Source organism: Anguilla rostrata, chromosome 5, assembly GCF_018555375.3.
Source record: "Anguilla rostrata isolate EN2019 chromosome 5, ASM1855537v3, whole genome shotgun sequence".
NCBI lineage: Eukaryota > Metazoa > Chordata > Actinopteri > Anguilliformes > Anguillidae > Anguilla > Anguilla rostrata.
In genome coordinates, this window is record NC_057937.1 from 15,739,496 (window position 1) to 15,766,325 (window position 26,830).

Here is a 26,830-nt window from a genome sequence, read left to right on the forward strand (position 1 = left end):
CCAACATACATACTTAAAATGGATCTACAAACAGATGTTTCACATGCACAGATTGGTAGTCAGTATTAATTTGCCAAAATAAATGCCCATGTATTTATTATTGAACCTTAAGAACAAATATTGAGTCCAGAGGATAGTCTTCTGTCATGATTCTGTAGTGTATGGACTAAAGACCATACAAGATTCCATAGTGTATGGTCTTCAGTCCATACATTATAGAACCTTGGTTGGCCATTGGGTAATAACCTTCAATCAGAGATGCAGAGAGTGCAATGTGAGGGTTGTTTCAGCTTCTGTGTGAAATAAAAACAATGACAGAAAAGGCGCAAGCAGCTGTCACCTTTCATTATCCCAAAATGAGTGGACTCAAATGTGGACTATATACATTTATTCTCACACAGAAACAGGAACAGATGGACTGACTTGTGTTTTATATTATACTGTCATTTTATGACTTCAAATATAATTTTAACTCTAAAACTGCTTCCGGATGTATTTGAAAAGGATTGGTGCCACTTTTTCTTATTTACTGTTAGAGGCAGTTGTTTCAGTGCAAAGTTTTTAAGCTTTCCTTTAAACTTTCCTTTTCCTTTAAACTGATCTACATTTTCCTTTGCCCTGGTTTGGGAAGATCAGTGCCTTCTGTGGTGTTTATTTTTTTTCTCCTTGAACTGACTATTTCAGGAAAGGACCATCAGTTCTGCGTGCCCTGTCCAGCTGACGCATCTTGCACTGTAAAAACGTATAATCACCCCCTGGCCAGTACGTGGCCAATGAATACTTTAACCTTCCAGCAGGTCGGCGCTGTGTTGCAGGCCTACTCTCGTCACTGCTGAAAAGAGAAAAAATAATAGAGATTGAGCAAGCCTTTATTTTGTCTTTCTACCAAACTGTAGATTAGACATCCCGCAGAAGCAAAAATACAAACAATGCAAGTTAAGCTAAAATATTAATCATCTAATTAATCATCCCAAGGTAGAGTATTGCTTTCTGCAAAAAGGTTGTGCTCATCAAGTAAAATGTCTTTTTTCCAGTTTTTTGTGCCCCTGCTTTTAGTACTTTTGGCATCCTCCTTTCACAAATGATAACACTACTGAGTCATCGTTTATCATGTTTTAGATTTGTCAACATATATGTGGGGGAGGGGAAGGGGGGGCTCATTGACCACTCCTCCACGATCATTCAGATCCTTTGGTCAGTGCTTGTCGACTGTCCTCTTCTATTTAAACGACAAAATCTTGATCAGGTTCAGCTGTTGGAAAACAGTAATTTTGTGGTCAGTTAACCGTTTCTTGGTTGATTCTGCGGTGTTCTTGGAATCAACGTATTGCTGAAATATCAATTTTTGGCCAAGTTTTAACTTCCTGGCAGGGGGAATGAGGTTCTTGGCCAAAATGTCTAGGTGCTTGCTGGGGTTCATGATTCCATTGACCTTAGCAAGAGCCCCAGGGCCAATTAGATGGAAAATGAACCCAAAATCTGAACTGTCCTCCACCATTTTTCATTGTAGGTATGAAGTCCTTTTCAACATATGTGCCCTTCCTCTGATGCCAAAGCCACCACTGGTGTGTGTGGCCAAAAGCTTCATTTTGGTCTCCTCTGACCGTAACACCCGGTTCCAATTGAAGTTCCTGTGCCATTGAGCAAACTCCAGATGCTTATTTTTGTTGATTCAATAGAGGCTTTTTTTTCTGGCAACCCTTCTAAAAAGCCTACTGGCATCGCATCTGATGGTAGATTTGGAGACTCTGTGTCTCCAAGATGCAACCAAGTTGTGCAGATCTCTTTTTGTTAAAAATTACATTTTAAACAAAATATGTTTCTCTGAACAATTGTATTACTGTAAAATGACATAATTTTTTTAGCATGAGCTCATTATTTGTATTATTTATTTATTTTGTTTTCTTTTCTCATCTTTATCCAGGACGTGAATCATTTTGGATGGCACTGTATGCTGTACAGTATACCCGTGGTGTGTGTGTGTGTGTGAGAGAGAGAGAGAGAGAGAGAGAGAGAGAGAGAGGATAAAAAGGTGAAAAGAAAAAGGGAGAGATAGAGAGGTTTTGGTTTTAAAACAATGAGTCAGCACAGAGGGGCATTGGTTGACAGTCTGCTTCCCACTCTCTTTCTCTACGGTTGAAAAAGAGAACAGTTCAGTCTATGATATATGAGAGGAGACTGCAGGACACAGCCAAGGATACAGGTGGGAATTAAAACAGCCATTGCTTAATTTCTGTTGGCGTTGTCCTCTCAGGGGAAAGAGCTATTTCTGTGTCCTCCAAAGCAGGAAGGCCTGGGAATATACTGACTCAGACAAATCACAAAGAAAAAAAAACACACTCTTTTAACTCTTTAACTTTGCGTTCTTCTGGATTCAACCATGCATGTCCGCTGACTTGCACTGACTATCTGGGGGTTCTGAGTAGGGGTTATGAGGGTACTGTATATGTAACCGATTGTAGGGAAGGAGAAAGAGGTCTGTTTGTGAGAAAGTCACAACCTACATATAATGTGATTAACTGCCTCTACTATGGGTCAGTGCCTCTATTATTGTAGCATTGCCCTCCTTGGATGACCTATACCATTTTCAGGAGATATTTCTCAATCTGTGCCCCTACTGGACATCCTTGAACTTCTCCAGATTTAACATTGCCCTTGCATTAGGTACTATCTTGGTTACTACCAAGGTCGTTACTTTACCCTGTGTATCACCTAGGGAAAGTAGTATTCCAACAGGAATCAAATTTCAGTTCTCTTTTCTCTGTGTATGATCTCCCTTGGCAGTATTCAAAAACAAAGTGTTTGTTTCCATAGCTATATGGAGGACACACAACTATATATTTCAGTCTAGCTGTTCCGAGGTTGTAGGTTCAAGTGGGACACCGCCATTGAGCAATGTACTTAACCTGATTTCCTTTAGTAAATGTCAGCCATGTAACTGGAGTGTAGGCCTGTTTTAAACAATTGAAGCTGTGTACTGTAAATTTCTCAGTATAAGAAAAACTGAAAAATGCCTAAAATGTGAAGAACATACAAGTTTGGATGCCCAAACCAACTATTTTAATTATTGTGTCAAGAAGAAAATATCATTTGTGACCTAGGATCCTTAGAATTAAATGTTAAACAAGTGGTGATGAACCTATGATTAATCTTGGAATCAGAATGCTTTCAGTCCCATATTGGAAACATTACTGACTGAAAGTGATTTTTGTTTGTTTGTTTTGTTTTAGTTTTTCAGATTATAGCTGCAGTTAGATTGTTTTGTTCACATTCGTGAATGAATGAATTTGCACATTTGTTTCATGTAGACCAGATTATTGGTAGTGGACTTTTTCCTGGCCTTTCAAAGCATGTGTCTAAAATCAGTCCAAAATGTTGCTGTGAAACTGTTGACTAAAACAATGAAGGCAGCTCATATTACTCTGTACTTGCTGTGGTATTGATTTTAAAATTCTTTTACTTGTTTTTAAAGCCTTAAATGGCTTGGCAGCAGATATGTTGCTGAACTTTTTGCAGCTCAGACATGCTCTTTCATCCACAGATGCTAGATTTCTCTGTATCGCCAAAGTTCACTACTGAAAAGTAGGTACTGAAAAGTAGGTGAAGCTTCCTTTTCTATCTATACTTCTTGGCCAAGGCTCATTGTTCCCTTGTAGGGAGTCCCTAGCCTCCTCTGCTTCTCCTAGTCCAGTGCACAGAACCTCATAAGTAGACGAGTAGATGAGTTACAGGGTGCAGGTTGAGAGAAATGGAAAACAGTTTAAGTTATAATTATAACAGAGTTTCAGTTATAATTCTCCTTAATTATGGAACATGTTACAAACATGAATGAAGCTGGAGAATCTAGTATCCCTGTTCAAAGCATTGTTTTTTGCATGGCTGTGACTGTTTTTATGTGTGCTAGCATATATTGTGCAAGTTAGTTGCATTGGAATAGTAATTTGATGTCACAGGTATATGTTTCCTTGCCCTATCTCTCATGCAACGTACTGTAAATCATTAAGCTCAAGAGACCCCTGATTAAACAAAACTGAAATTAAATTTGACCTAGAAAACAGAAGAACAGCGAGGTGGTGAGATAATAGGTAACAAGGTAGTTTAACAGTTACAAAAAAAGTGTGTGAAATTTACAGATATAAGTGATAGGTTTGATAGCAAGACAACGCACTACTGTTGTACTTTTGAGCAAGTTAATTAAGACTTTTGATTTATCCGCTTATGTAAATATCCAGCTGTAAAAATGGCTTGTATGCCAAGCAATGTAAGCCATGTAAGTCACTCTGGAAAAGAGCATTTGCTGAATTCTATAAAATGTACTAAAATGCAATGCAGTGTAGTGTAAAGTAAGAATATTTAGTGCTGCATCACCTGACGCATGTTGAACAATTGGTGCACCTCGTGTAAACCCTGGCTTGTCCAGCCAATGGGTGTTAGCAATGAATTAATTTGCTTTAAAATGGAGGGTCCCATCCTAATAAAATATCTAATGCAGCTCAAAAACATGAAAAGCTTGTGCAGCATTGGACAGGGCAATATGCTTTATTATGTCATCCATATGAGAAATAGCCTGCTGTAGTTTAAAAAATAGAAACATTCATTTTAGAGAAATGATTAAATGTAATAACTTATACTGAATAGTGCTCTGTGGTTTTTCAACACTGAGAACATAACTTGTCAAAAGGCATTATTACTTATTAAATACATTGTTTTAGAATATATTTTATATTGGTCATCCTACATGCATAATTCCTCCATTTCAGTGAAATGCAAAGACCTCATTGGTTTTATCCTCACTTAATTTACCTTGCCCCTCAGGTCATGTGATCGAATTGGCCATGCCCTCTTCTTGGGACTCAAACAAGTTTAATCAAGCGTATGCTGGGTGTGCAAAGTCTTATTGAAGACATCATGGTCCATGACATCATCCATTTCCGTAAAACCTTTGCGAAGGACACGTGTTCCCTTTTGTGGAAGCGTCCTTCACACCCTTTTTTCAGAATTGCCTAACATTACACAGAGTTGCATAACATTACAGACCACAGTGCTTTTGATAACAGTTGCACTGTTGTGCTGTTACCTTGTCCAGGAAATGAGAAAAAAACCAGTGATTTGTCACTCAAATCAATAATATGAACAACCAATTTCTAAGAAGAGTGACGACTATCCAAAAATGTGTTTAACTAGTTAAACTAGTCATTATGTTATCAGTACTCAGTACTTGTGATATTCAATTATCTTTCTGAAATTAATGTTGGAATTTTTAAACTACAGCATTTCTCATAGGGAAGACATATGAACCATACTGTATATGCGTGTTAGTCTGAGAATAAATTGGAATTAGCATTTTTAGTCTATGAAAACTGAAGTTTGGAGCTTGCTGTTTGTTTGGAGCTTGTCCAGTTGTTTTAGGTTCGACCGAAGCAGGGTGGCCACTTCACCCCGCAGGGCAGGCCATTTCTAAATCGAGTTTGATCACTACTAACTCGATGTAGCAGCGGGATGAATCAGTGCCCACTGTTCAGCATTCGCCAGGCGATGCAATTGAGCTAACATTTACCTTATGTTGCATAGCATTTAGCAGACACATTTATCCAGAAGGACTTTCTTTTTTACTTACAATCCATACATACGGTGAAGCAAAGATAAAAATAATAGCCAACTCGATCAAGAGTGCTAGAACAGAACATCACATACGTAAAGAAGCTATCACTCCTAAGATGTTTCAGCCACTTTTCTCTTGTCAATCTACAACCTTTGGGAATATAAATGAATATAGTCAAGACTGTGTAAAAAACTGGTAGCTTTAATGTTTTTTATCAACTTTGCATCTGTTTTCTGAAGCACTTTGGGCTACAAATAACTTGCATGAAATGTGCTATATAAATAGGTTATTAGTTATTATTATTATTATTATTATTATTATTATTTATTTAGTATTGTTACTGTATGTTATATTGCATTGTAGCCTCTGTGGTCTTGTGGAATGAGGAAAGAAGATAGTATAGCTGTTCACATATGAACTGCCACCTGTGTCCAACATCCAAAGAGCATGGAAACTCTGCTCATAAGCAACACAAGTGGCCACAGAAACTTGCCTCTCCCAGTTTAACCATTCATCCCCACTCTATGGCCATATCATTAGGCCAAAACCCTGTGGCCTCCATTTCACTTAAGTGCACTCTCCCAGAGCTCAAGGGATCTTACCACAAAGCAGCCTAAAGGCCTGAAGCCTCGCTGTGCGGCTCCTGGTTGTCGGTACTGAAATAAGTCATCTGGATGGTGGTTGTGAAACCGACCACTAGGTTAACAGCATCCTTATGTCTCCCTCGCCTGAAATGACTTGTGTCACTCATGCCAAAGGCCCAATTCTGAATTACCAGTGATCTCTGTAGCGCCACCTAGGTAAGTGCTCTTTGACATCACTGAAAAATGAGAGAACACTAAGAGGATGTACCTTTGTGCATAAGCAGAAATGAGAGAAGGAATTTTTCAGCAGGAATTACGTGCTGTTGTGTGTCAGTGAAAGGTGTCTGACATTGTACCTTCATGAGAATTGGCAACTGTTGTTTTTTTTGGAGTCGTTTGATGTAAGTGCAAATTAGATTGTTAGAATGTTATATGGATAGAGCTTTCATTCTTCTCTAAAGCTAAAAACATCAACAGGAAATCAGAAATGACTGTACATTGATACATGTAGATAATTTTAAAATAACAGTTCATTTGCGGAAAGGTTATTTTGACTTTTAATTCTGCAAATGTTCTCATTTGTGCACAAAGTATAGCTCCATGGAGATTTGCAGTCAGGCATTGAGAGATTGGTCAACTGAACCCTCTTCTATAGTGCTGCCTTAGTGCCTTTTGGTAACAGGCTGATTTTTCATCTGTTAATAGACGCAGATGTGAAATAACATAACCTTTGACTTTTAAGTATAAGCCTGCATCCACTAAATGGAAGATTTACCTGAGGTTGTTCCAGAGTCAGTGCATTTAGTTGCATTGCATTATGATTTATCTCCATGAATAAAATTTTACGTACTAGATAATAGACAAAATATAAATGATAAATATAGCCACATAAAGTATAAATAGGGTATGCTGGCTGAAGGATTTTCTATCAACAATAGAAAAAAGACTGTTCAACAAAAGGAATTTACATAAGGCTTGGATCTGTTGGTTTAGTTTTGTATCTCAACAACAAAAATATATTTTTGTATCATGATTTACTAATGACGAAGAGTATTGACTCCTGCATGGTAACTACAGAAGGCAATGCTCACATGCGCAGACACACACGCACACACAGACTCACAATCATACACACACACACGCACGCACAAACGCACAAGCGCTACACAGCTGGCCCCTGACAAGTTTATTTCGTATTAATACAGCTGGTGCCGAGAGCCATTAAATCTCCACCTCAGCAATTTAACACGGAGAAGAGGCGCCACATTTTACCCTGATACACAGAAAACAGTGGACCGGCTGAAGTGATTTATGTTCCTGGTCTGATGGTTGATTACATAAAACTGTATGCGAACATCAGTGGATCCGCGGATGCAGCTGGTAGGAAGAGAGGCATTTAGGGTGAGGTGTTTACAACCTCGGAGGAAAAAAACATAAATAAAAAAACGATAAAAACCCATGAATCTGTAAACAGCACAGTTTCCTTTAATGCGAAGCCAAGGTTTCTCTTTCTTCGGCTGTTTTACCCCAGTCTGGTTTCCCCAATTCTCACTGCTCATTTTTATATCCAGCTCTAACAACAAGGACACAGAAATACGAGCGACAAATTAATTACAGAACCGTACCATAATGCAGTGCCTCATTTCCAAACTGGTCTTCCTTCTGAAAAAGTTAGTGGGCAGGAGAAAATCGTGTGAATTCTACCTCCTGTGTTATAAAATAGTGACAGTAGCTCATTTGCATTGTTTAGAGGACCAACACAGCCTCCCAGATCTCACTATGGGGGATGGGGGGGGGGGGGGGGGTGTTGTAACTAGTCAGAGAGGAGAGAACTGATGATTCTGCAAAGGCTGCAGGAGTCTGTGCAGAATGAGGCCATATTTTACTGAATCATTGGACATGGTGGCGTGACACTCCCACTCTGAATTCTGAACACCAAAAATTCACAAGTCTCATCAGCTCTACATCCAAGATCCTTCACGTTCCCCAGAACCGACTGTGCTCAGTTTCCAGAGAGTGATGTCATTGGCTAAAAGGAGTCGCCAGTCCATTCAGGAACTCTTCTCTTGGATTGCACTGAATGATATTTAGCAATTTGTTACTGAATTGTAATTCTGAAGTATCAAAATATATGTAAGTTTCTAAACACACTGAAATATTAGTTGGCCCCATTATGATTTTAATACCATTACATAATCGAGTTTAAAAGGCCTTCAGTGTTGCTACAGAATTGTTTACAGAGCAGGAGTTGGAGGCGTGGGGGGGGTAAACACTAATTCCAGAAACAAATCTCCACAGTTTCTCAATCCATATGAAAGGTTCATGATTAATCCCTGGAAAAGGGAGCTCTTATCGCTTTCTGGAAACATTGGGGAAAACCCTGGTCACTGTGCTGGAAGTTTGATGGTGGGTGAGTGTACAGTTGTTTCTGACAATGATTAACCAGATCGAGGAGGAGGAGGGGGAGCGCTCTGCTGTGGGTTTCGTCTCTGTTGACTTCGGTCTGCTCTGCGCTCGGTGCTGCACCCTGTTTCCTGTGTTACAGTTGAATGTTTTTTAGAGCAGGAAAAATGGCCTTATGTAACAGCCATGTGATTCAGACCGAAATAGCGTCTGAGCTCTGACTGCTCCTCCTGCTGGCCCTTTGGCTCTGGCCCGGCCTCCCGTCAGACAGACGGACGCGGCGTGCGGCCCGTCCTGCCCGCCGGGCCCTCTCGTGTTTCCCGCGCTCGGGAACCGCCGAGAGAGAAGCATCGACGCCCGAGCTCTCGCTCGCCGCCGTTCTGCGGGAGACTCGTGTGAAAAATGTGCGGTCTGCGGGACCCAGAGCGAGAGAGAGACATTAGTGAGACACAGACGCACAGAGAGAGAGAGAGAGAGAGAGCAAGGGAGAGAGGAAGAGAGCTGAAAGGGAGTGAGAGAAAGTGAGAGTGAGAGAGAGAGAGTGTGAGAGAGAGAGAGAGAGAGAGAGAGCAAACGAGCGAGAGAGAGAGAGAGAGAGAGAGAGAGAGAGAATGTTTGAGGAAGCCCTGGACTCCCAGTTTCGAGAGGGTGTAGGCGTTCGGCTCGCTGTCCTGGGGTCGGTCTTGGCTCGGAGAGAGCGTGGGCGTGCGGTTCTCTGTCCTACGGAGCTGTGCAAGCGAACACATAGCAGGCCTGAAATAAAAGCCCATACCGTGAACATTTTTGTGCAGGTGCTGCTTTAAGGATTCTCAGGTTATCACGTTGGCAATGCCACAAGGCCAAAACCATCTATCAATCATCCAATTGGTGATGGCCTTTGGCCAAGAAATGGAGGTGTGTGGAGTGGAGGGGTGGGGATTAAACAGTAGCCTTGAAACCTATTGTTCTCCAGTCTCCTTTCACTTGCTTTTTTCCGCTGTCAAGCTTGCTGTTTTTATTATGCATCACCCATCTGCAGCTGATTCTTTTTTTCATAATTGGGTCTAACACTCCTATTCACACGTTATTAAAAAATGGGAAAAAAACCAGCAATCTCTCGTGTTTTGCAGCTTTTTTTGGGTCAGAATGATGTCCCCAAGTGGAATTTTGTTTTTGCCTTCTGTTGTTAATTAAGTTAATTAATCCATCTGCCTTTTTTTCCCCCGTCCATTTGAAAACCGTTTCTGAAGGGCACAATAAGAATAATCATTTATTATATCATAACATGCAATCTGAGAGGAGAGACGACTAATGCTCACTGAACACAACAAAACGAGCCTGCTCATAAGGGTCTGAAAAAACGGACGATGGACAAAAAAATCTGAAATAATGAGGGTTTTGAAGATAAGACTTTATCATCTACATATAAATCTACACTGTGCTTGAGAAAGCTAATAATTATATTGTAATATTGTGCCTGCGCGGGTGACATTAAATCAACTTGTGAATAAAAACAACGTTTGTCAAAACTGATGCGCAACTTCTTTGTTGTAATCAAAATGAACCGGGCCGCAGTCAAAGCTGCAGTTATCCTCAAAATGATCGAATGAGGAGAGAATAAAGACAATGCAGTCACTTAAGGGGACAGCATCATATTAGAAAAAACAATACAATTACATAAAAAGGAGTCTGCCACTGATGGGTGAACTTATTAAATTCAGTAAAATTGGCAGGCTTGAGAATCACAACAAAAAAAAAACGCATTAAACTAAACTGTAAACAGGACAATTCTGCATAAACAGGTAGCCTAAGCTTCTGTTTTTGGGTCATGACTACGTAACATAGCATTAAGGTTGTTGAGAAGGTCTCGTATTACAATTGTGGGTTAAAATATATTGCTGTGCTCAATAATAATCAAAATGTGCTTTAAAGAGCATCTAAGGTTGTTTGTATCAATTTGATGAAAGCAGAACAACGTAATAAAATAGTCGAATATTGTGTGCATGGCAATGCTTGAAAGAGAAAAAAAAGGATTAAATAAATCTGTTGCTGTGTTTCCTGTTTCTTTGCTAGGAAGCTGAAAATGGATGTGGTGGGGACTGTTTCAAAATAAATACGAAATTTCAAATAAATTACATGGATAGATAGCTTTTGAGTAGCATGTCAAGATAGTGAACAGCAACACATCCTGCTACACAATAAAATGTTTAGTGTTAATTCAACTCTAACAGAGCTTATACGAGTCCAGTAGGAATGACATGTACCCAATCATAGGAAAATGTAGTACATCAGAATTGATTTAACACAGAGCATTTTACTGTGCTGTCAGAATTGTTTTCATTGTGGAGCCAATACATTGCTGCAGTAAAACACTGAGCTTCCTATACTTGTGAATGATAAAGCAGGAGGCCCTCTATAGGTTGTTCATGGGACTCATTTTAGTAGCACTATAAGATACTCAGTGAAGGAGTCGGGATTTCTTAAAGGCACTATGCACAGACTGCTTAAACATGAATAAATGACTACTCTTTTATTTTTTATTTTACCTAATGCTTAAGGTGTCACTCTCACTCTCCACTGGAGATCTTTAGCAAGCGAGGGTGAGACTCCCACTTTAAGAAAAGGGAGGACTTTTCTTCTTAAAGGGAGCAAGTACAGCAGATACTAAACCACAATGGAATCTCTGTTTATGAAAACTGTGGGGATGTCATTGCCTGCAATTACCAACAGAAGATGATGGAACAGTTTAAATGGCCAAACCAGTGCTCATATTACACTTACTGCATACATGAGGCCACGCACTCCTTCAAAAAAATGCACCATTGATAATATTGTGCACTACCCCCGATAGTTGCTATTGCCTGTTGCCTGTTGCTAATAGGCATTCATACAGTACAGTGTCCTCCATATTCTGACAGCTCTCCAGCTTTGTTACGCTGCGGACATTGGGTCATGCCACCGTCTTTGTTTCCTTTAAAGCTGAATGTCCTTCTGTTTCCTTGCAGGTCAGCACAACTACCTTTGTGCCGGGAGGAACGACTGCATCATTGACAAAATCCGGAGGAAGAACTGTCCGGCTTGTCGAGTCCGCAAGTGTCTCCAGGCCGGGATGAATCTCGGAGGTACGGGAGCGGGCGCACGTACTGCCTGCCTGAGGGGGGGCAAAAATAGTAAATACCCTCAACCTTAGCCCTGGAGAGCCGCAGGGTGTGCAGATATTTGTTGTTACTCAGCACTTAATTGATCCATTAGAGTGGCTGTCGCACAGTCAGCTTGCTTCACCTGGTTTCTTGGGTCTGGTTTCTTGTTTGTTGATTTTAAGGTGAAAGCAAAAGCCAGCGTGTCCTTTGGTCCTCCTGCAGTGCACTATAGCTTAAATGTGTTCTTGGATCTATCAGGTCTACCTCTGGTGAAAACCAAATCAAAATGATCTCCAGTTGTAGAATGAATATGGAATGGATGCTTTCTGTTGTGATACACAGTTCTGCTATTTTCACTGTTGGAAAATCAGCTAAATGAGACACAGAAAGAAAATTGCATACAGCTCTGACAAAATGGGATTTGACTCTATTGGCCTTATTTTTGGCATTGCCTCTCCCCAAGTATTTTTTTTTTTTAATACAGTGTACAATTGAAACCATTCACACAAAAACAAAGATGTGGAACACAAAAGTTACAGTAAAACCGAGGCTAACAGCGATGGCAATGAAAGCAACATTTTCTGCGTAATGGATGCAAGCTTGCTGTCCTGAGACGGTACAGTAGGCAGAGGTGAAGCCTCACGTAGGCGTGTGCCTTTGCATCCCGGTCTCGGCAGTGCGGGCTTTGTGTCGAATCTCTGCTGAGGGACTCTGGGAAGGTTGACCGCGAGAGCCCCGCTGACAGACGCACCTGCGCGGAATACCTGATCAGCTCCTGAGTGCTGGCGGCTGGAACTCAGAGGGTGCGCCGTGCCCAAGGTTACAGTTTCCTCAGTCTGTGCCAGTCGATTTCTGCCGGGCTCTACCAGTTTCTGTTGACGTCCGGTTCAGCTCAGCTGAACAATGGATGTCAGGCAGATAAAAAAGACGTTGGTTCATTGCCGCTGGTTTTTCCATTTGAAGGGTATCGTCAAGGGTATTTAATAAAATTGATCCCTGGAGTAAACAACGCATTCGCATACAGTGGGTGGAAAACAATTATGCCTCTAAAAACAGAGCTCTTCAGACAGTGTTTACACTGAGTGGTAACTAGCCCTTGGTATCAAGTAGCGAGTTGAGACACCAATAAGAATCAAAAATTTTATTTGTGAGCAGTTATTGGAGTTAGTTACTAACCCTGCCATTACCTCAGCATTTTGCAGTCCACCGCTGAGTCTGATCAACATTGGTTGATATCATTTTTAAGGTTTAAGTTATTGAATTTATTGTTATTTCTTGTCATTCTCTTTATATTTAAAAATATGTTTTAAAAAACATTTTTTTCAAATCTCAAAGGAGATGTGTGGCTTAACTGTAGATTGCTATAGACGTACACTTTACAAATCTGTGAAGACTGAAACGTTAAGCATATTTGTCTCCAAGGAAACCAATTTGGCAATGGAATTTATTCCACATCTGTTTTTTTCTGTATTTAGCATACTGTGAGGATTTTCAATAAGCACATTATTTACATTTTTGAAAAAAGTAATCTTACAGTTCAAAGGAGAGGTAAGTGGAATCTCAACATAAACACATTTTCATTGTACAAAAAAGCCTAGTTTCTCACGCACGTAAAGCACCATCTGTAAGTCTTTAATTAAAACTTTCAAAATCTAGGCCTGCCTTTTAAAGTATTGCTATTAAATTCAGGCCATGTTGTAACAAACAATATTGGCTATCTTGGTTTGTACAAATTAAACAAGCTCTATACCAAAGCAATGCTACCCAATATTTCCTAAATTATTTAATGTAACTTGGCCCGGTGATTTCTTCTCCATCTGAAAAGAATGTGGTCATTCCAAGTTTACATGTCACATCAAATAACAGAAGTGTCAAATAACAGAAATTTCCTTGTGGAAGAAGACATTGTTTAAATGAATTAACTAAAATTATTAGTTAGCAAGAAAGCTAGCTTCCACAAAAAACCAAGGTGGAAACCACAAAGTTTTAATAATGTCCTTTCGCCGTCATTGCATATCTGAGTGTCCTGCTACTTTGATCTTGTTATTTTGATGAGATGTTGTTATTGGTTGATGCAGCTTAATGTCCAATGGGAAGAATTACTGATTGTGGGACTGGGCCCTTGATGCTGTATAGGTATGCCACCCCACCAAGCCATAACTTGGCGGGATGGCATACATGCCATCCCAATAGAAATCCACTTTAATCAGTTTTGACATTATGGTTTTTAGACTACTTAATTTTAGCACTGATTCTCACCTACACGAGATTACTCCAATTTAGATCCAAGGTAAAAAAAGGTAAAATTACGAAATATTTTCAGCCTGTCTTGGCAGCAGCCATACCACCCAATGCGCTCCTCCTGTCTGATAGTTGAAATTAAGAAGGTTTAGGATTAGGGTTTGAGGTGAACTGGGAAAGCTAAGTTACTGCTGGATGCTGGTAGGCCAGTCGGGGATAATCGTCCGTCTGCATCAAATAGAAAACCAAGATCTTAATGTAGTGATGGTTCATTGTTGTGTAAGAGGCACCATTTTTTGGTTTCCTGGCTATATTTCCAACTTGGCTTTTTCAGCCTGCCCATCTGATCACCCTCCATTATAATTGGCTTGATAAGCTTGATAATCCCTCCCTCTCCACCTTAACTAATGAATGTTGAGCGTTGTGGTGAAAATGGCAGCCTGGCATCAACCCCCTGGGTTCTACACATAAGAGTACATAATGAGCAGAACAAACAATACACCCCATCACCATTAACCTAAAGCCTAGAGATTATCCAGCACTGTAACAAACCTGGACTTCAACACCCTAAGGGTCTCTACCTCTATTGCCATTACTACATTGGTGGTGGTTGTGGTGAGTTCCCCCCCCCCCCCCCTTAATGTATTTTGATTTCATGAGATGAAAGGCTGGACACACTATCATCACCATTTTGGCTCTTGAGAGGTAGAGTTGTCCTGAAATGAGATTTGCCTCTTTTCATTTTTAATGGGCTATACGGTAGTTGGGTCTCAGCTGACTGGCTGATCTGTGTCCTTCCGCTTTGCAGCTCGGAAATCAAAGAAGCTGGGGAAGCTGAAAGTCCTGAGCGATGACGGTTCTCTGCAGAGCGCCAAGGACGGCCAGATGTGCCTGGCGTCGGACAAGGAGCTGAGTGCCGGCGGCGCCCTGGTGGCCGGCATGGGCGGCGTCACGCCTTACCTGTCCCCGTCCATCTGCAGCATCCTGGAGCTCATCGAGCCCGAGGTGGTGTACGCCGGCTACGACAACACCCAGCCCGACACCACCGACCACCTCCTCTCCAGCCTCAACCAGCTCGCCGGGAAGCAGATGATCCGGGCGGTCAAGTGGGCCAAAGTACTTCCAGGTCAGCGGGTCAATTCGTGTAGCTGTGGCGTGTGTATGTGTAATGGCGTCGGTCTGCTGTGTTTTGAGCCAGCCACTCCTCAAAGCAAGAGATATGAGTGGCCCGTTGAGCTGAAGACCAAGGTCCACAGCCAATGGAATGAGTCATATGCGTATCGCTTCTCCAGGGATTACATCATGTTCTGTAGTGGATGTCACATGTTTCATTGACATCCTTGAACTGCTGCATGCTACACATGTACATACTACACATGAAATATCTCTCTGACACAGCCGTACTGTCTGAAAACCTTAGCCAAGGTCTTCATGAAATACCATAAAATTCTATTTAATGTATATTATATATCAAGGCGTAACCATACTTAATGGTTAATTCATTCAGAAGCACTTGTGTCACATTAAAAAATGAAACCATTAGTAAATATATTAACATCTATTTATGAATATTGAAAGTTATTGGAAAATATAGGCATAACAAATTACACTATGCAATCAAAAATATTAAGTGGCCTAATGTCAGCTGCCATGGTAACAACATGTGAATGCCAGTGTTTTACTCTGTGATCCTGCATGTCAGATGGATTTACTGTGGCTAGCAATGAGGTGGCTATCAAAGAAATGAATTTAGCTAATTTCATTGCTTTTTTCCCCCATCAAGTTGGGGTTCAACCTAACTTTTAACTACAGTAATATCACTAGTTAACACCCGATTTCAGAACTCATAATAAGTGTGGAGAATAATGTTAAGAATGTGTTGCATGCTACGACAGCTCACCAACGTTTTTATGTTCAATACTTCTCTAGTGGTTGCAGGCCTGGTTCAGGTGTATAAATAGGCTATTAGACAAACAGTGGGCCAGAATACATGTTTCTGACTTTGAAAAGCACCATGTCATCAGCCTGCATTCATTTCAAGTCTGCTCTGAGCAAAGATAAGAAAATTAAACACAGATGAATTTTGAAAGAATTTCTTTAGCCTCAACTGCTGATTGTGTAAAAAGTTTTTTCACCCACATTGGGGGGAAGTACCTTTAATATAGCTCTGTAGCTTTAATTCAGGCCTGGAAATACCTGTCACTTTCACTTTCCAGCATTTTTAATGGTTTCTCTGGTATTTTGTAAGTTTTCATCCATCTTCTTGTGTTTATTAAAATCTGTCTTATCCAAAAAGCAAGGGTTTTTTGACAGGGGGCAAAATAAATGTTCTCATGGCTGTACAGTATTAAACTAAGGCAATGACACATCGATGCTGTGTTGACCATGGTGTAATGGCATAAATACATTGTTAAATTACCACAAACACCTCAGCCCTCCCTGCCCTGACCAAATGTACTGCACATGAAACACTGTATGACGTGAAACAGTATCTAAGATATAGTCAAGCAGAAGGATAGAGCAGGAGTAGTAGATGAGCCTGTGATGTAATCATGGCCTTTTGACTTACTGCTGCGGTTTGAACTTTAAAGGGTAAACTCAGATTAGAATGCCTCTGGCCATGTGCCAGTGTAAATAATGTGTGCGTGTGTGTTTGCATGTGTGTGTGTGTGTTTGTGCGTGTGTATGTGTTTGTGTGAGTGTTTACTTTTGTGAGTGTATGTTTGTGTGGATGTCCAGTACGTGTGTGTGTGCACGTTTTGGTGTGTGCGCGCGCACGTGCGTGTGCGTGTGTGTATATGTTGCTATGCCACCAAACGCTTTCCCGCCTTACCGTCTCCATCCCCCTCTCAGTCTCGGCTCGTCTCTCACCGCCCCCCTTCACGTCTTCCCATCCTCCTCCAGGTTTCAGGGGTCTACCCATCGAGGATCAGATCACCCTGATCCAGTACTCCTGGATGTGTCTGTCATCCTTCGCCCTCAGCTGGAGATCCTACAAACACACCAATGGACAGATGCTCTACTTCGCCCCGGACCTCGTTTTCAACGAGTAAGTGCCCACCCACACCCTTTTTTTAGATTATTTTTCCTCTTGTGGAAAACATAATTTCCTCTCAGTTGGGCAGGAAGAGTGGTATAGGTCAATATTTATTCGTTAAATTTTGTTGAGTTTAAAGTAATGTTAATGACACTGTGTCAGTCTGTTTTGATGGGAGAATTTTGACTGAGTGAGAATACTGTAAAGCTTACAGTATTGTTGTTTTCTCAACAAGGAAGATCATATCATCAGAATAGGCTCATTGTTCCTGAATGAACCCTCTTCCAAGGAAGGAAGTGCTCACACTCATTTGCATTGTTCCTCAATCGTGTGTGCATGTGCGTGTGTGTGTGCAATCAAAGCAGAAAGAGGAGGAAATGGCAAGTGATCTGCTGTAATGTATTTGGAGAGGAAGAGCATTGGGGAGGTGTGCAACAACACTGTGCGGTGTTATGCGTAAGCACTTTCCAACACGTGCCATACTGTACGTCTGTGCTGAGCACGTGAGGAAGTGACGGGAACAAGAAGAGACTGGCCCCTGCAGGTCACTTAACTGTACTGCAACACAACAGATGCAATACGTGTTTTTAATTAAGTGAGGTCAAGGGAGCCTTATGCAATGTATGTCTGGTGATTATGAGTCAAGGCAGTGTCCCAAAGTGAGTTTTTACATTGGAATTTAGATTTACCCTATTATTACCCTATTATTTTGGGAATAGGGAATGGTATCAATTTCGAAAACTCTTAATAAGCTGCTCATATGTTCATATAAAAACCTTCATTTGTGCTTAAGATGATCATATGTAAAGTCTGTTTAGACATTTTCATCATTTGGTATATCATTTTGGTAACATAGCTATGTATTCAAGAGTTAAATTGACTGCATAATATTCTATGCAATTGTATATAATCGTACTATCAATTATCAAGTATTCATGCTTCGGTAATTGTATTTGGTTAATTGCATACTGCCAGCTATAGCTTTTTTCTCGTCTGTCTATGCAGGAATGGACCTTGTAATTATTTGTGCAGGGAAAAAAATATGAGAAGGGACTCCTGCGTGCATGCGCACACACACACACACACACACACACACACACACAACCTCTAGGGGCCCCCAAGACTCTCTAGAACCCAGGGTCCAGGGGCCCCGTTATATCCTGTTGGCTCCACCACTACGCCCATTGATGATACATTGCTTCATTAGCATTGCTTAATCATATATCCTTATGGTCCAGGCTCTTATGTTCAATCACAGAGTCATCACTGAGCTCTCACAAGTGGGCAGAGAGTCACTGTATGTAAAGTATGCATTGTATAAAACAACAAGGAAAGAATAACAATTAAGTTTCATGCTGGTGGTTATGGGTAGCTCCTGGGAAATGTAGATGACAATGACAACTTGAACACTCCTTTTTAAATTTAGTTTTTAATCCTTGTTTATTGTTTGTGTGGTTGGTGTCACGCCTCTCAGTAATTCCTTAAGTAATTAAGGTCATCGTGTCATTAAATGTTTTTTTTTTTTTTGTTTCTTGTTTGTGAGCTGCTCAAATTTTTGTGGCTGATCTGTGTGCTTTTCCAGTTATGACAGTTGTCCTAAAAATGCAGCTCCATCCAAATTGCAACTGTGCCTCTCATGCGGTGCTAGCAACTGATGCAGAAAGATGGATTTTTCTGCCCCACTTATCCCATCAAATATCAAATATCCCATCATAGTGCTCAACGACTATACATTAGACCAGGTGCGTCTTTTGACTTGGGTACACCCAACCTTTTTTAATTAAGAGAACCAGTATGCTTTACACTTTTTCTAAAATAGAAAAGGGAAAATCTTTGTAAAGAGAAGAAGGAGAGAGCAGGAGGAAACTGTAAATCAGCGGCACTATACAGCATGCACGTCAGAGTGAGTCTGTGTTCTGTCTGTCTGAGAGTGAGATTGTGTGTGTTCTGTCTGTCTGAGAGTGAGCCAGTCTGTGCACTGTGTGTCTGAGAGTGAGACTGTGTGTGTTCTGTCTGTCTGAGAGTGAGCCAGTCTGTGCACCGTGTGTCTGAGAGTGAGACTGTGTGTGCACTGTGTGTCTGAGAGTGAGACTGTGTGTGCACTGTGTGTCTGAGAGTGAGACTGTGTGTGCACTGTGTGTCTGAGAGTGAGACTGTGTGTGCACTGTGTGTCTGAGAGTGAGACTGTGTGTGCACTGTGTGTCTGAGAGTGAGCCAGTCTGCGCACTGTGTGTCTGAGTGTGAGTCTGTGTGTGTACTGTCTGCCTGATTGTGAGACAGTCTGCGCACTGTGTGTCTGAGAGTGAGACAGCCTGTGTACTGTGTGTCTGAGAGTGAGACTGTGTGTGTACTGTCTGCCTGATTGTGAGACAGTCTGCGCACTGTGTGTCTGAGAGTGAGACTGTGTGTATACTGTCTGTCTGAGTGTGAGACAGTCTGTGCACTGTGTGTCTGAGAGTGAGACTGTGTGTGTACTGTCTGCCTGATTGTAAGACAGTCTGCGCACTGTGTGTCTGAGAGTGAGACTGTGTGTGTACTGTGTGTCTGAGAGTGAGACAGTCTGCGCACTGTGTGTCTGAGAGTGAGACAGCCTGTGTACTGTGTGTCTGAGAGTGAGACTGTGTGTATACTGTCTGTCTGAGTGTGAGACAGTCTGCGCACTGTGTGTCTGAGAGTGAGACAGCCTGTGTAATGTGTGTCTGAGAGTGAGACTGTGTGTGTACTGTCTGTCTGAGTGTGAGACAGTCTGCGTACTGTGTGTCTGAGAGTGAGACAGCCTGTGTACTGTGTGTCTGAGAGTGAGACTGTGTGTGTACTGTCTGCCTGATTGTAAGACAGTCTGTGCACTGTGTCTGAGAGTGAGACTGTGTGTATACTGTCTGTCTGAGTGTGAGACAGTCTGTGTACTGTGTGTCTGAGAGTGAGACAGCCTGTGTACTGTGTGTCTGAGAGTGAGACTGTGTGTATACTGTCTGTCTGAGTGTGAGACAGTCTGCGTACTGTGTGTCTGAGAGTGAGACTGTGTGTGTACTGTGTGTCTGAGAGTGAGACTGTGTGTATACTGTCTGTCTGAGTGTGAGACAGTCTGCGTACTGTCTGTCTGAGTGTGAGACAGTCTGCGTACTGTGTGTCTGAGAGTGAGACACAAAGCTTGTGGACTGTCAGATTCTCTTCCACTGCAGCATCCGCTCTGATGTGGTTTGTGGCATAAGATGTAAGCTTGAGCCTTTCCGAGCAGGCTTGCGTTTGATTTATCTGTGGTTGCTATTGAGGGGGATTCCCAAGCTACGGGGCCAAATCCAACAGTCCCCTGCCCGCATAGCATCTGTTCAACAGGTTTTCATATACAGTATATGACACACAGCTTCCCACTGACTCTCCTCCGCTGCTGTCCTGTTATGTCTTTGCCTTTAAGATGTTTGAGTTTTGAGGTACGACGCAGAATCTGCTGAGGGAAGGAGTTAACCGCTCTCTCTCGCCCCTGCAGGCAGCGGATGAAGCAGTCGGCCATGTATGAGCTGTGCGTGGGCATGAGGCAGGTGAGCCAGGAGTTTGTGCGCCTGCAGCTGACCTACGAGGAGTTCCTGTCCATGAAGGTGCTGCTGCTCCTCAGCACAAGTGAGTGAACGCTGTGTATCGTGGACACACACACACACACACGCGCGCGCACACACACACAGGCACACACACACACACACACACACACACATAGACGCACACACACGCACACATGCACACACACACATGGATAGACACACACATGCACACACACACACACACGCACACACATTCAGGCAGACATGTACTGTATAGGCTTATACACATGCAGTATATAAACACTCAAGTGCACACACACACACATGCACACTCAAGAATGAGAACATATCTCTCAAATCCTTGTGACCAAGACACACCTTGCCACTAATATGTGCAATGAGGAAGAAGTGATCCTGGATGCAGGTAACACCTCCCTCAGAAAATAATAACTGGTTTTCGTGTGGTGGGGTGGATACTTGTGCTTGTGAAAATAAAGACACTCGATGGTCACCAGCTGTACAGGATCAAATGACCCAGAGAAGGAAACAAAAATAATGAAAAGGCTTAAGCAGTTTGTTCTTACGTTGAGGAACTGCCTTGACAGGAAAGAGGGAGACAAATATACTGTTGTGAACATGGTGCTATATACCGTACTGAGAACTGTTTTATGTCACTGTGAGAAAGGTCCTAAAACATATCCTGTTCTAAATGGTGTTCCTGTTTTTTGATTATGCAATGATTGGATGATTGGAGTGACTGGACCAATGAGCATCAGCGAGCTCTGAATGATTACTTTTTTGTGTAAGATGGCAAACAGCCATAAGAGCCTGTTACCTGGTGTAGCGCAGGAAATAAGCCGAATGAAGAGAGGAAGAGGATTCTGAGATGGGCCTTAGTGGGAGATTTTTAGAGAAGGGAGAGGTGGCCTGTGCCTCAATCTGTTTGGATCCCTTCTGTGATTTATAGAGATATTTATCAAAGCCATCAGGCCATGGTTTCTCTTTCCCAGCATGCTCCAAGTATGTGTGGGATTGTGTGTGCATGCCTATGTATGTATGTGTGTATGGTCTGTATTCAATCAACATTGGTCCTTAACTACGTTTAAAAGCAAGTCTTACATTTTGTTTCCTTGCATATACTTTGGCTTCATTTAGTCTTAATGATTGTTGAACATGCCAAACTGTGGAATAATAATTGCTTTCTCGCTTGTTTTTAATTGTTAGTCAGAGGTCCAATGTAGTTTTAATCCCAACCTATGTACGTGATGCACTGCTAATGCTCACAATGATTCTGAACACAATCATTTTCCATATTTTGAAGGTTACCTGTTTAAACTTTGGTGAAATGTATATTACCATTTCGAGCAGCTACTGTAAGTAGTAATGTACACAGTTTGAGACAAATGTTTCACTTTCTTTTTACTACAAGCTCTATTTCAGAATTACTCGCTTGAAAACACTTCAAGCGGGCGCCAATTTGCACTGCTGTGCTCATAATCGCAAGGTGATAGGCCTTGAACAGCACGACGCCAATTATTGTTTCTTTTTGACAAAGCTTTATTCGCCCATTTTTCTTTCCGCCGCATTTGGAATGCCTGGTCGTAACCACCAAACTGAGCTGCACTGCGTTTGCGCTGGGTTACTGCGCAGTTAATGTAGCTGATGCGGGAAAGGTACAGGCACTCAATGGACCAGAGCAGTCAGTAATACAGTGGATGACACCCTGCTGACTGAGAAACTCTGCCTTGGGGCTTTTTATACGTGACCTCATCCCTCACCCTTGGGCATGCTCAGGATTCCATTGTGCAAAAGGGATAGTGGGATTTTACTTAAACATTTGTGCGTAATTGTAAAAGGAAAGTCTTTGGTAACACTTTACCGTAAGGTCACATTAATTAACTGGCATTAACTAATGTAGTTGTTAACATGAATGAATGATGAACAACTGCATTAAAAATGGTTGTGTTTATCTTTGTGTGTGTTCTGTGCATGTGTGTGTGTGTGTGTGTGTGTGTGTGTGTGTGAGCGCGAGTCAGTGTGTGCACAAAAGCTATTTTTGTCATTCCTGTGCGACCTTGGCTAATGTTTCAGGTTGCCCTAGCTGGCTCCTTTATGGAGTGACCTTGCCTGTGTTGGAAGTATTGACCTGTTGAGGTCTCATTCTCCTGCTCCAAAGCAAGGAGCTGCGCAGCTATAAATGCCTGAGTTTAGGAGCTCAGAGAGTGAGAGCCTGCACTTTGCTCTCGATACCCCACAGTCCTGATGTAATGTAAGGGGAAGGCAGCCAAACCCCTGCTCTTTTCTCTGTTCATTATCTGTATGTACGGATATATCTTTTCTTCACCTCAAACATTCTCCTTATTTTTAGGTAATTTAGTTTCCCTTATATGAAGTAAGAAAATCTGTATAATACACTTTCATCTCCAGCTCAGTGTGTTGTCTTCACACATTGTATTAGCTTATTTATTATCCATTAACCATGCGGGTCATATTTCATTTACCCTGATGATTTACAGAGGGAAAACAAGGAACTTATTAGCCAGTAAAGGTGATGAACTTAAAGGGGATGATTAGGTGGCCAGATTGGGAGTTTGACCAGGACTCTGCTCCTTTTAACACCCCCCTCTTTTGATGAGTGCTATGAGCCATAATTACCACTAGTGACTCAGGACCTAGCATTTGAATCTCATCTTTAAAAACGTGCAGAATGGCGTCCCCATCATCGCTCTACCTCACATTCCCAGGAGGTCTCCAATAAACCAAATGCATGTACACACGCAAACACACACACACACATGCATACGCACATAAACATGCACATGCACACGCAATCACACACCCACATACACGCACACACACACACACGCATACGCACATAAACACGCATATCCACACAAACATGTACACGCACACACACATACACACACCCACTCTCACACCTACACACACAGGCACCGTTAAAGAAATGAATAATGATACTATTTGTATATCTGGTAGTTATTTTGAAATAACTATTTCAATATCTGAAAATGGCAATTGTTTGTCCAGTATATTCGTTAATTTACTGTGAAGTGTTGCAATATCACAGGGCAATATATTTGCAGCACTTTCCATTTCAGTAAGGGCAAATTTGCCCTGAAGTATTACTGTGCATGTTCAAGAATAACAAATGAGTGGTTGGCACTTTTTGAATGATTTTTATCATTTTATTTTCACTACTTTGCAGTGCAGTGTTAATGGGTCTCATTTAGAGGTGTTGACCTTGCAATCCTTTTCCTGCCACAAGAGCCTTGTCCTGTTGATCTTAGACACTGGCAGTCCCTTGCATTAGCCCACTCTCACTCATGGGCAGATTAAATGCCTGCAGTGTCAGTGTCTCCACTTTTAAACAGAGTGCCTGGCTGTCTTGCACTGGAGATTAGGCGGCGAGATTTCTTTGGGAGGCAGCCGAGTGCTCACTCTGGCGTGCGGGGGGGGGGCTGAGGTCAGGAAAGGTCAGCTCTGCTTCGTGCTGCATCGGTGTAATGCAGGTTTGCTAACAGATACATACTGGCATGGGAAGGGTCAAGCCGCAAAGTGCTGTCATGCAAGGGTTCTTGGTGAGGGAAGATATGAATCAGAAACTGTGTTATCCCTTCCGGCATGAGAAGAGCATCTTTGCTGAAAGGAACAATTAATGATCTTGATGTATGCAACTTCCAGCCTCTCTCATTTTATATGTGATTCTGCTTTTGTCCTGAAAAATGATTCAGCTACATGAACAACTAATCTTGGATTAACCAAACATGTTAAATATTATTACATTTGAAAGAAGGAGTGGTTAGTTACCAAGCCAGCCTTAAGGACAATTATGCAAACCAAATCCGATAGTGTAGACTTCTTATCAAGTAGCTTGGTAAACATGCTTACATGAATAACTACACTACATTGTCAGGTCAATTAAGTCAAATTCAGTTTTGTTTGTATAGCATTTTTTACAGATACATTGTCACAAATACACTTCATAGAAACAGGAAATATGACAAATTAGGAAAGACAGAGTCATTGTCATTTAAACCAGCCAGTCCATCAGTCAAAAACCTGATCACCACATCAGTTGAATCTGTCTGGAATTTGTCTTGGCAGTTACTCATATACCAGGAGTTTTAACATGCGCATGCTGATTGACAGTATAATGTGTGTTAACATAGAGACAATCACGTGGTTAAATATATCTTTTATTACTGTCTTGATTATTGTTATACCATATACCCCAATGTAAGTGATTAGAAATACACTCTTTACAATGCGCATTATCTATTTTATTTGGCTGGATATTCGGTGAAAAGTTCAGGTGCCTTTCTACAGGGTCCAGTGGCTCACCAGAGATTCAAACCGCCGTCCTTCTGGGCACCGCTACGTCACGCTGCCCCTGTCGCTCAGCTACCTGCAGGGAAACGCATTCCCATGACTCCAATTACCCGGGCATAGTGGTGCCACTTTCCACGGTGCCAGTCTGTGTCTAATAAGTGCTATGTAGGTCAGTGGGGGGTGGAGCCTAACAACAGAAATGTCAGGGTTCATCATGGAGCAAAGACACGTCACATCACGTCTGACTCAGTCTGCTCTGTAACAAATTCAATTACAAATAAATAAATAAATGAAAATCAGGACACAAATACACGCCTGAGATTTGGTATAGGTGGAGTGTAACTTTTGATTTATTATTCATTACTTGAAGGCAGTGGCAGTTGGTGAGCTGAAAATTGGTGAGGAGGAAAACTTTCTGCTGAAGTGATTATTATTCTCAACCTTTTTTAAGTCAATTTTCTTAATTATCAATATGATAAATTCATAAAGTACTCTACCATCAAATTTAGCCAGCTCTCCTCAATTAAGCATTTAGCAAGTAAGAATTAAGCATTTAGCAAATAAGAAAATTATTTTAATTAAATTGCAAAATTTACACATTTTATCAACATCATCTGTGGATACATGTACAGTACAGCTCTTCCTTCTTTGCACTCGCGCTCAGTGAATATTCATGGATCTGCAATGTGCAGAGTTTAAACAATCTTGAAGCATATGTTTTGTTATAGCTGGTTATGCTGAAAGCTAATGCGGTAGTTAACAGAGTCATCTTTTTCGTTAAGTGTACTTAGTGATTAAAATAGATTTTATCATTTAACCTCCCAAACATGATATGAAGAAATTGTGTGTTACTTGCCAAATTGGCCAGGTTGTTGGCACGCTTGTTAATCAAGGACAACAGGTTGAGACAATGATCAATTTAAATTAGTTTTTCAGTTCAACTGCCGCTGCCTGTATGTAATTAATGAGTTCTGTGGTGTTATATTAATTTAGTGTGAATTGACCACATTTCTATACTCCACTCTACTACTCTCCTTTCCAATCCACTTCACTCTTCTCCACTTTACTCTAATTTTCTTCACAGTACTCTGATCCACTCCACTTTACTTTTTTCCACTATACTCCACTCAGTTTATTATACTACTTTACAGTAATCTGTTTTGTTCTCTTAAACCATAGTACAGTATGCTGTACATTACTCCAGGCTACTTGGCTCTACTCTACCGTACTACACTCAGCTCGTTGGCCAGGCTGAGTCTGTACACCAGTACCCTTTTCACTATATAGGAGTCCGCACAGTGGTGTTCACTGTCTTCAGGTGTACTTGACACAGGTGGAATAACACTGTTTCAATTTAGACGTTATGGGACCATAACCTTGCAGGAGCCCTCTGTTGCTTTTCAATGGTTCAGCATGCAGCACTGATGAGAGCCTTAGGGTCTGTGTGTGATGTCATACTCCTCCTGATTTTGCATTTAGATTCCAGGTGTGTAAAGCTCTGCTCCCTCACAATCTGGAACATCAGAAAGCCCAGTGTATAGTTTTTAGCCTACCACTCTACTCAGAAAATTATTCTCTGGTCAAATCACATGGTATATTTAATTTACAAAATGCTGCAGTAATAACCTCACCATTACCTTTTTTTGCACATGACCGAGTTACAAATGTTAAACGAGAAGCTATATTTTTTTAAAGACAAGAACTGAATTTGAATGTTGAAAACTGTTTCCATCACGTTACAATTATTGCTTGTGATTTCTTGTTTAATTAGATTTATGATGTGGCCAGCTGCCACCCTTAACTACTGCATGGTGCCGTGAGTAAAAGCAGCTGTAACTGATGTGATAAACAGGCAGCTGGCAGATCTGACTCCATCCCATTTACTAGTGAGAGACTAAAGTCACTGCATCTCTGTACTAAATACATACTGTCATTTGAAGAACATTGATGATAGCATG

General features: G+C 41.4%; 1 protein-coding gene across 1 annotated transcript in view; it reads left to right on the top strand.

Moving 5' to 3' along the window:
* The window catches only part of LOC135254812 (mineralocorticoid receptor-like), a 71,060-nt gene that overhangs the window by 40,272 nt on the left and 3,958 nt on the right, over nucleotides 1-26,830 (top strand). The window contains exons 4-7 of the mRNA XM_064335334.1: nucleotides 11,574-11,690; nucleotides 14,758-15,075; nucleotides 16,854-16,998; nucleotides 20,474-20,604. Of these exons, the coding sequence (XP_064191404.1) occupies nucleotides 11,574-11,690; nucleotides 14,758-15,075; nucleotides 16,854-16,998; nucleotides 20,474-20,604 (711 nt within the window). The remainder of the gene's footprint in view (nucleotides 1-11,573; nucleotides 11,691-14,757; nucleotides 15,076-16,853; nucleotides 16,999-20,473; nucleotides 20,605-26,830) is intronic.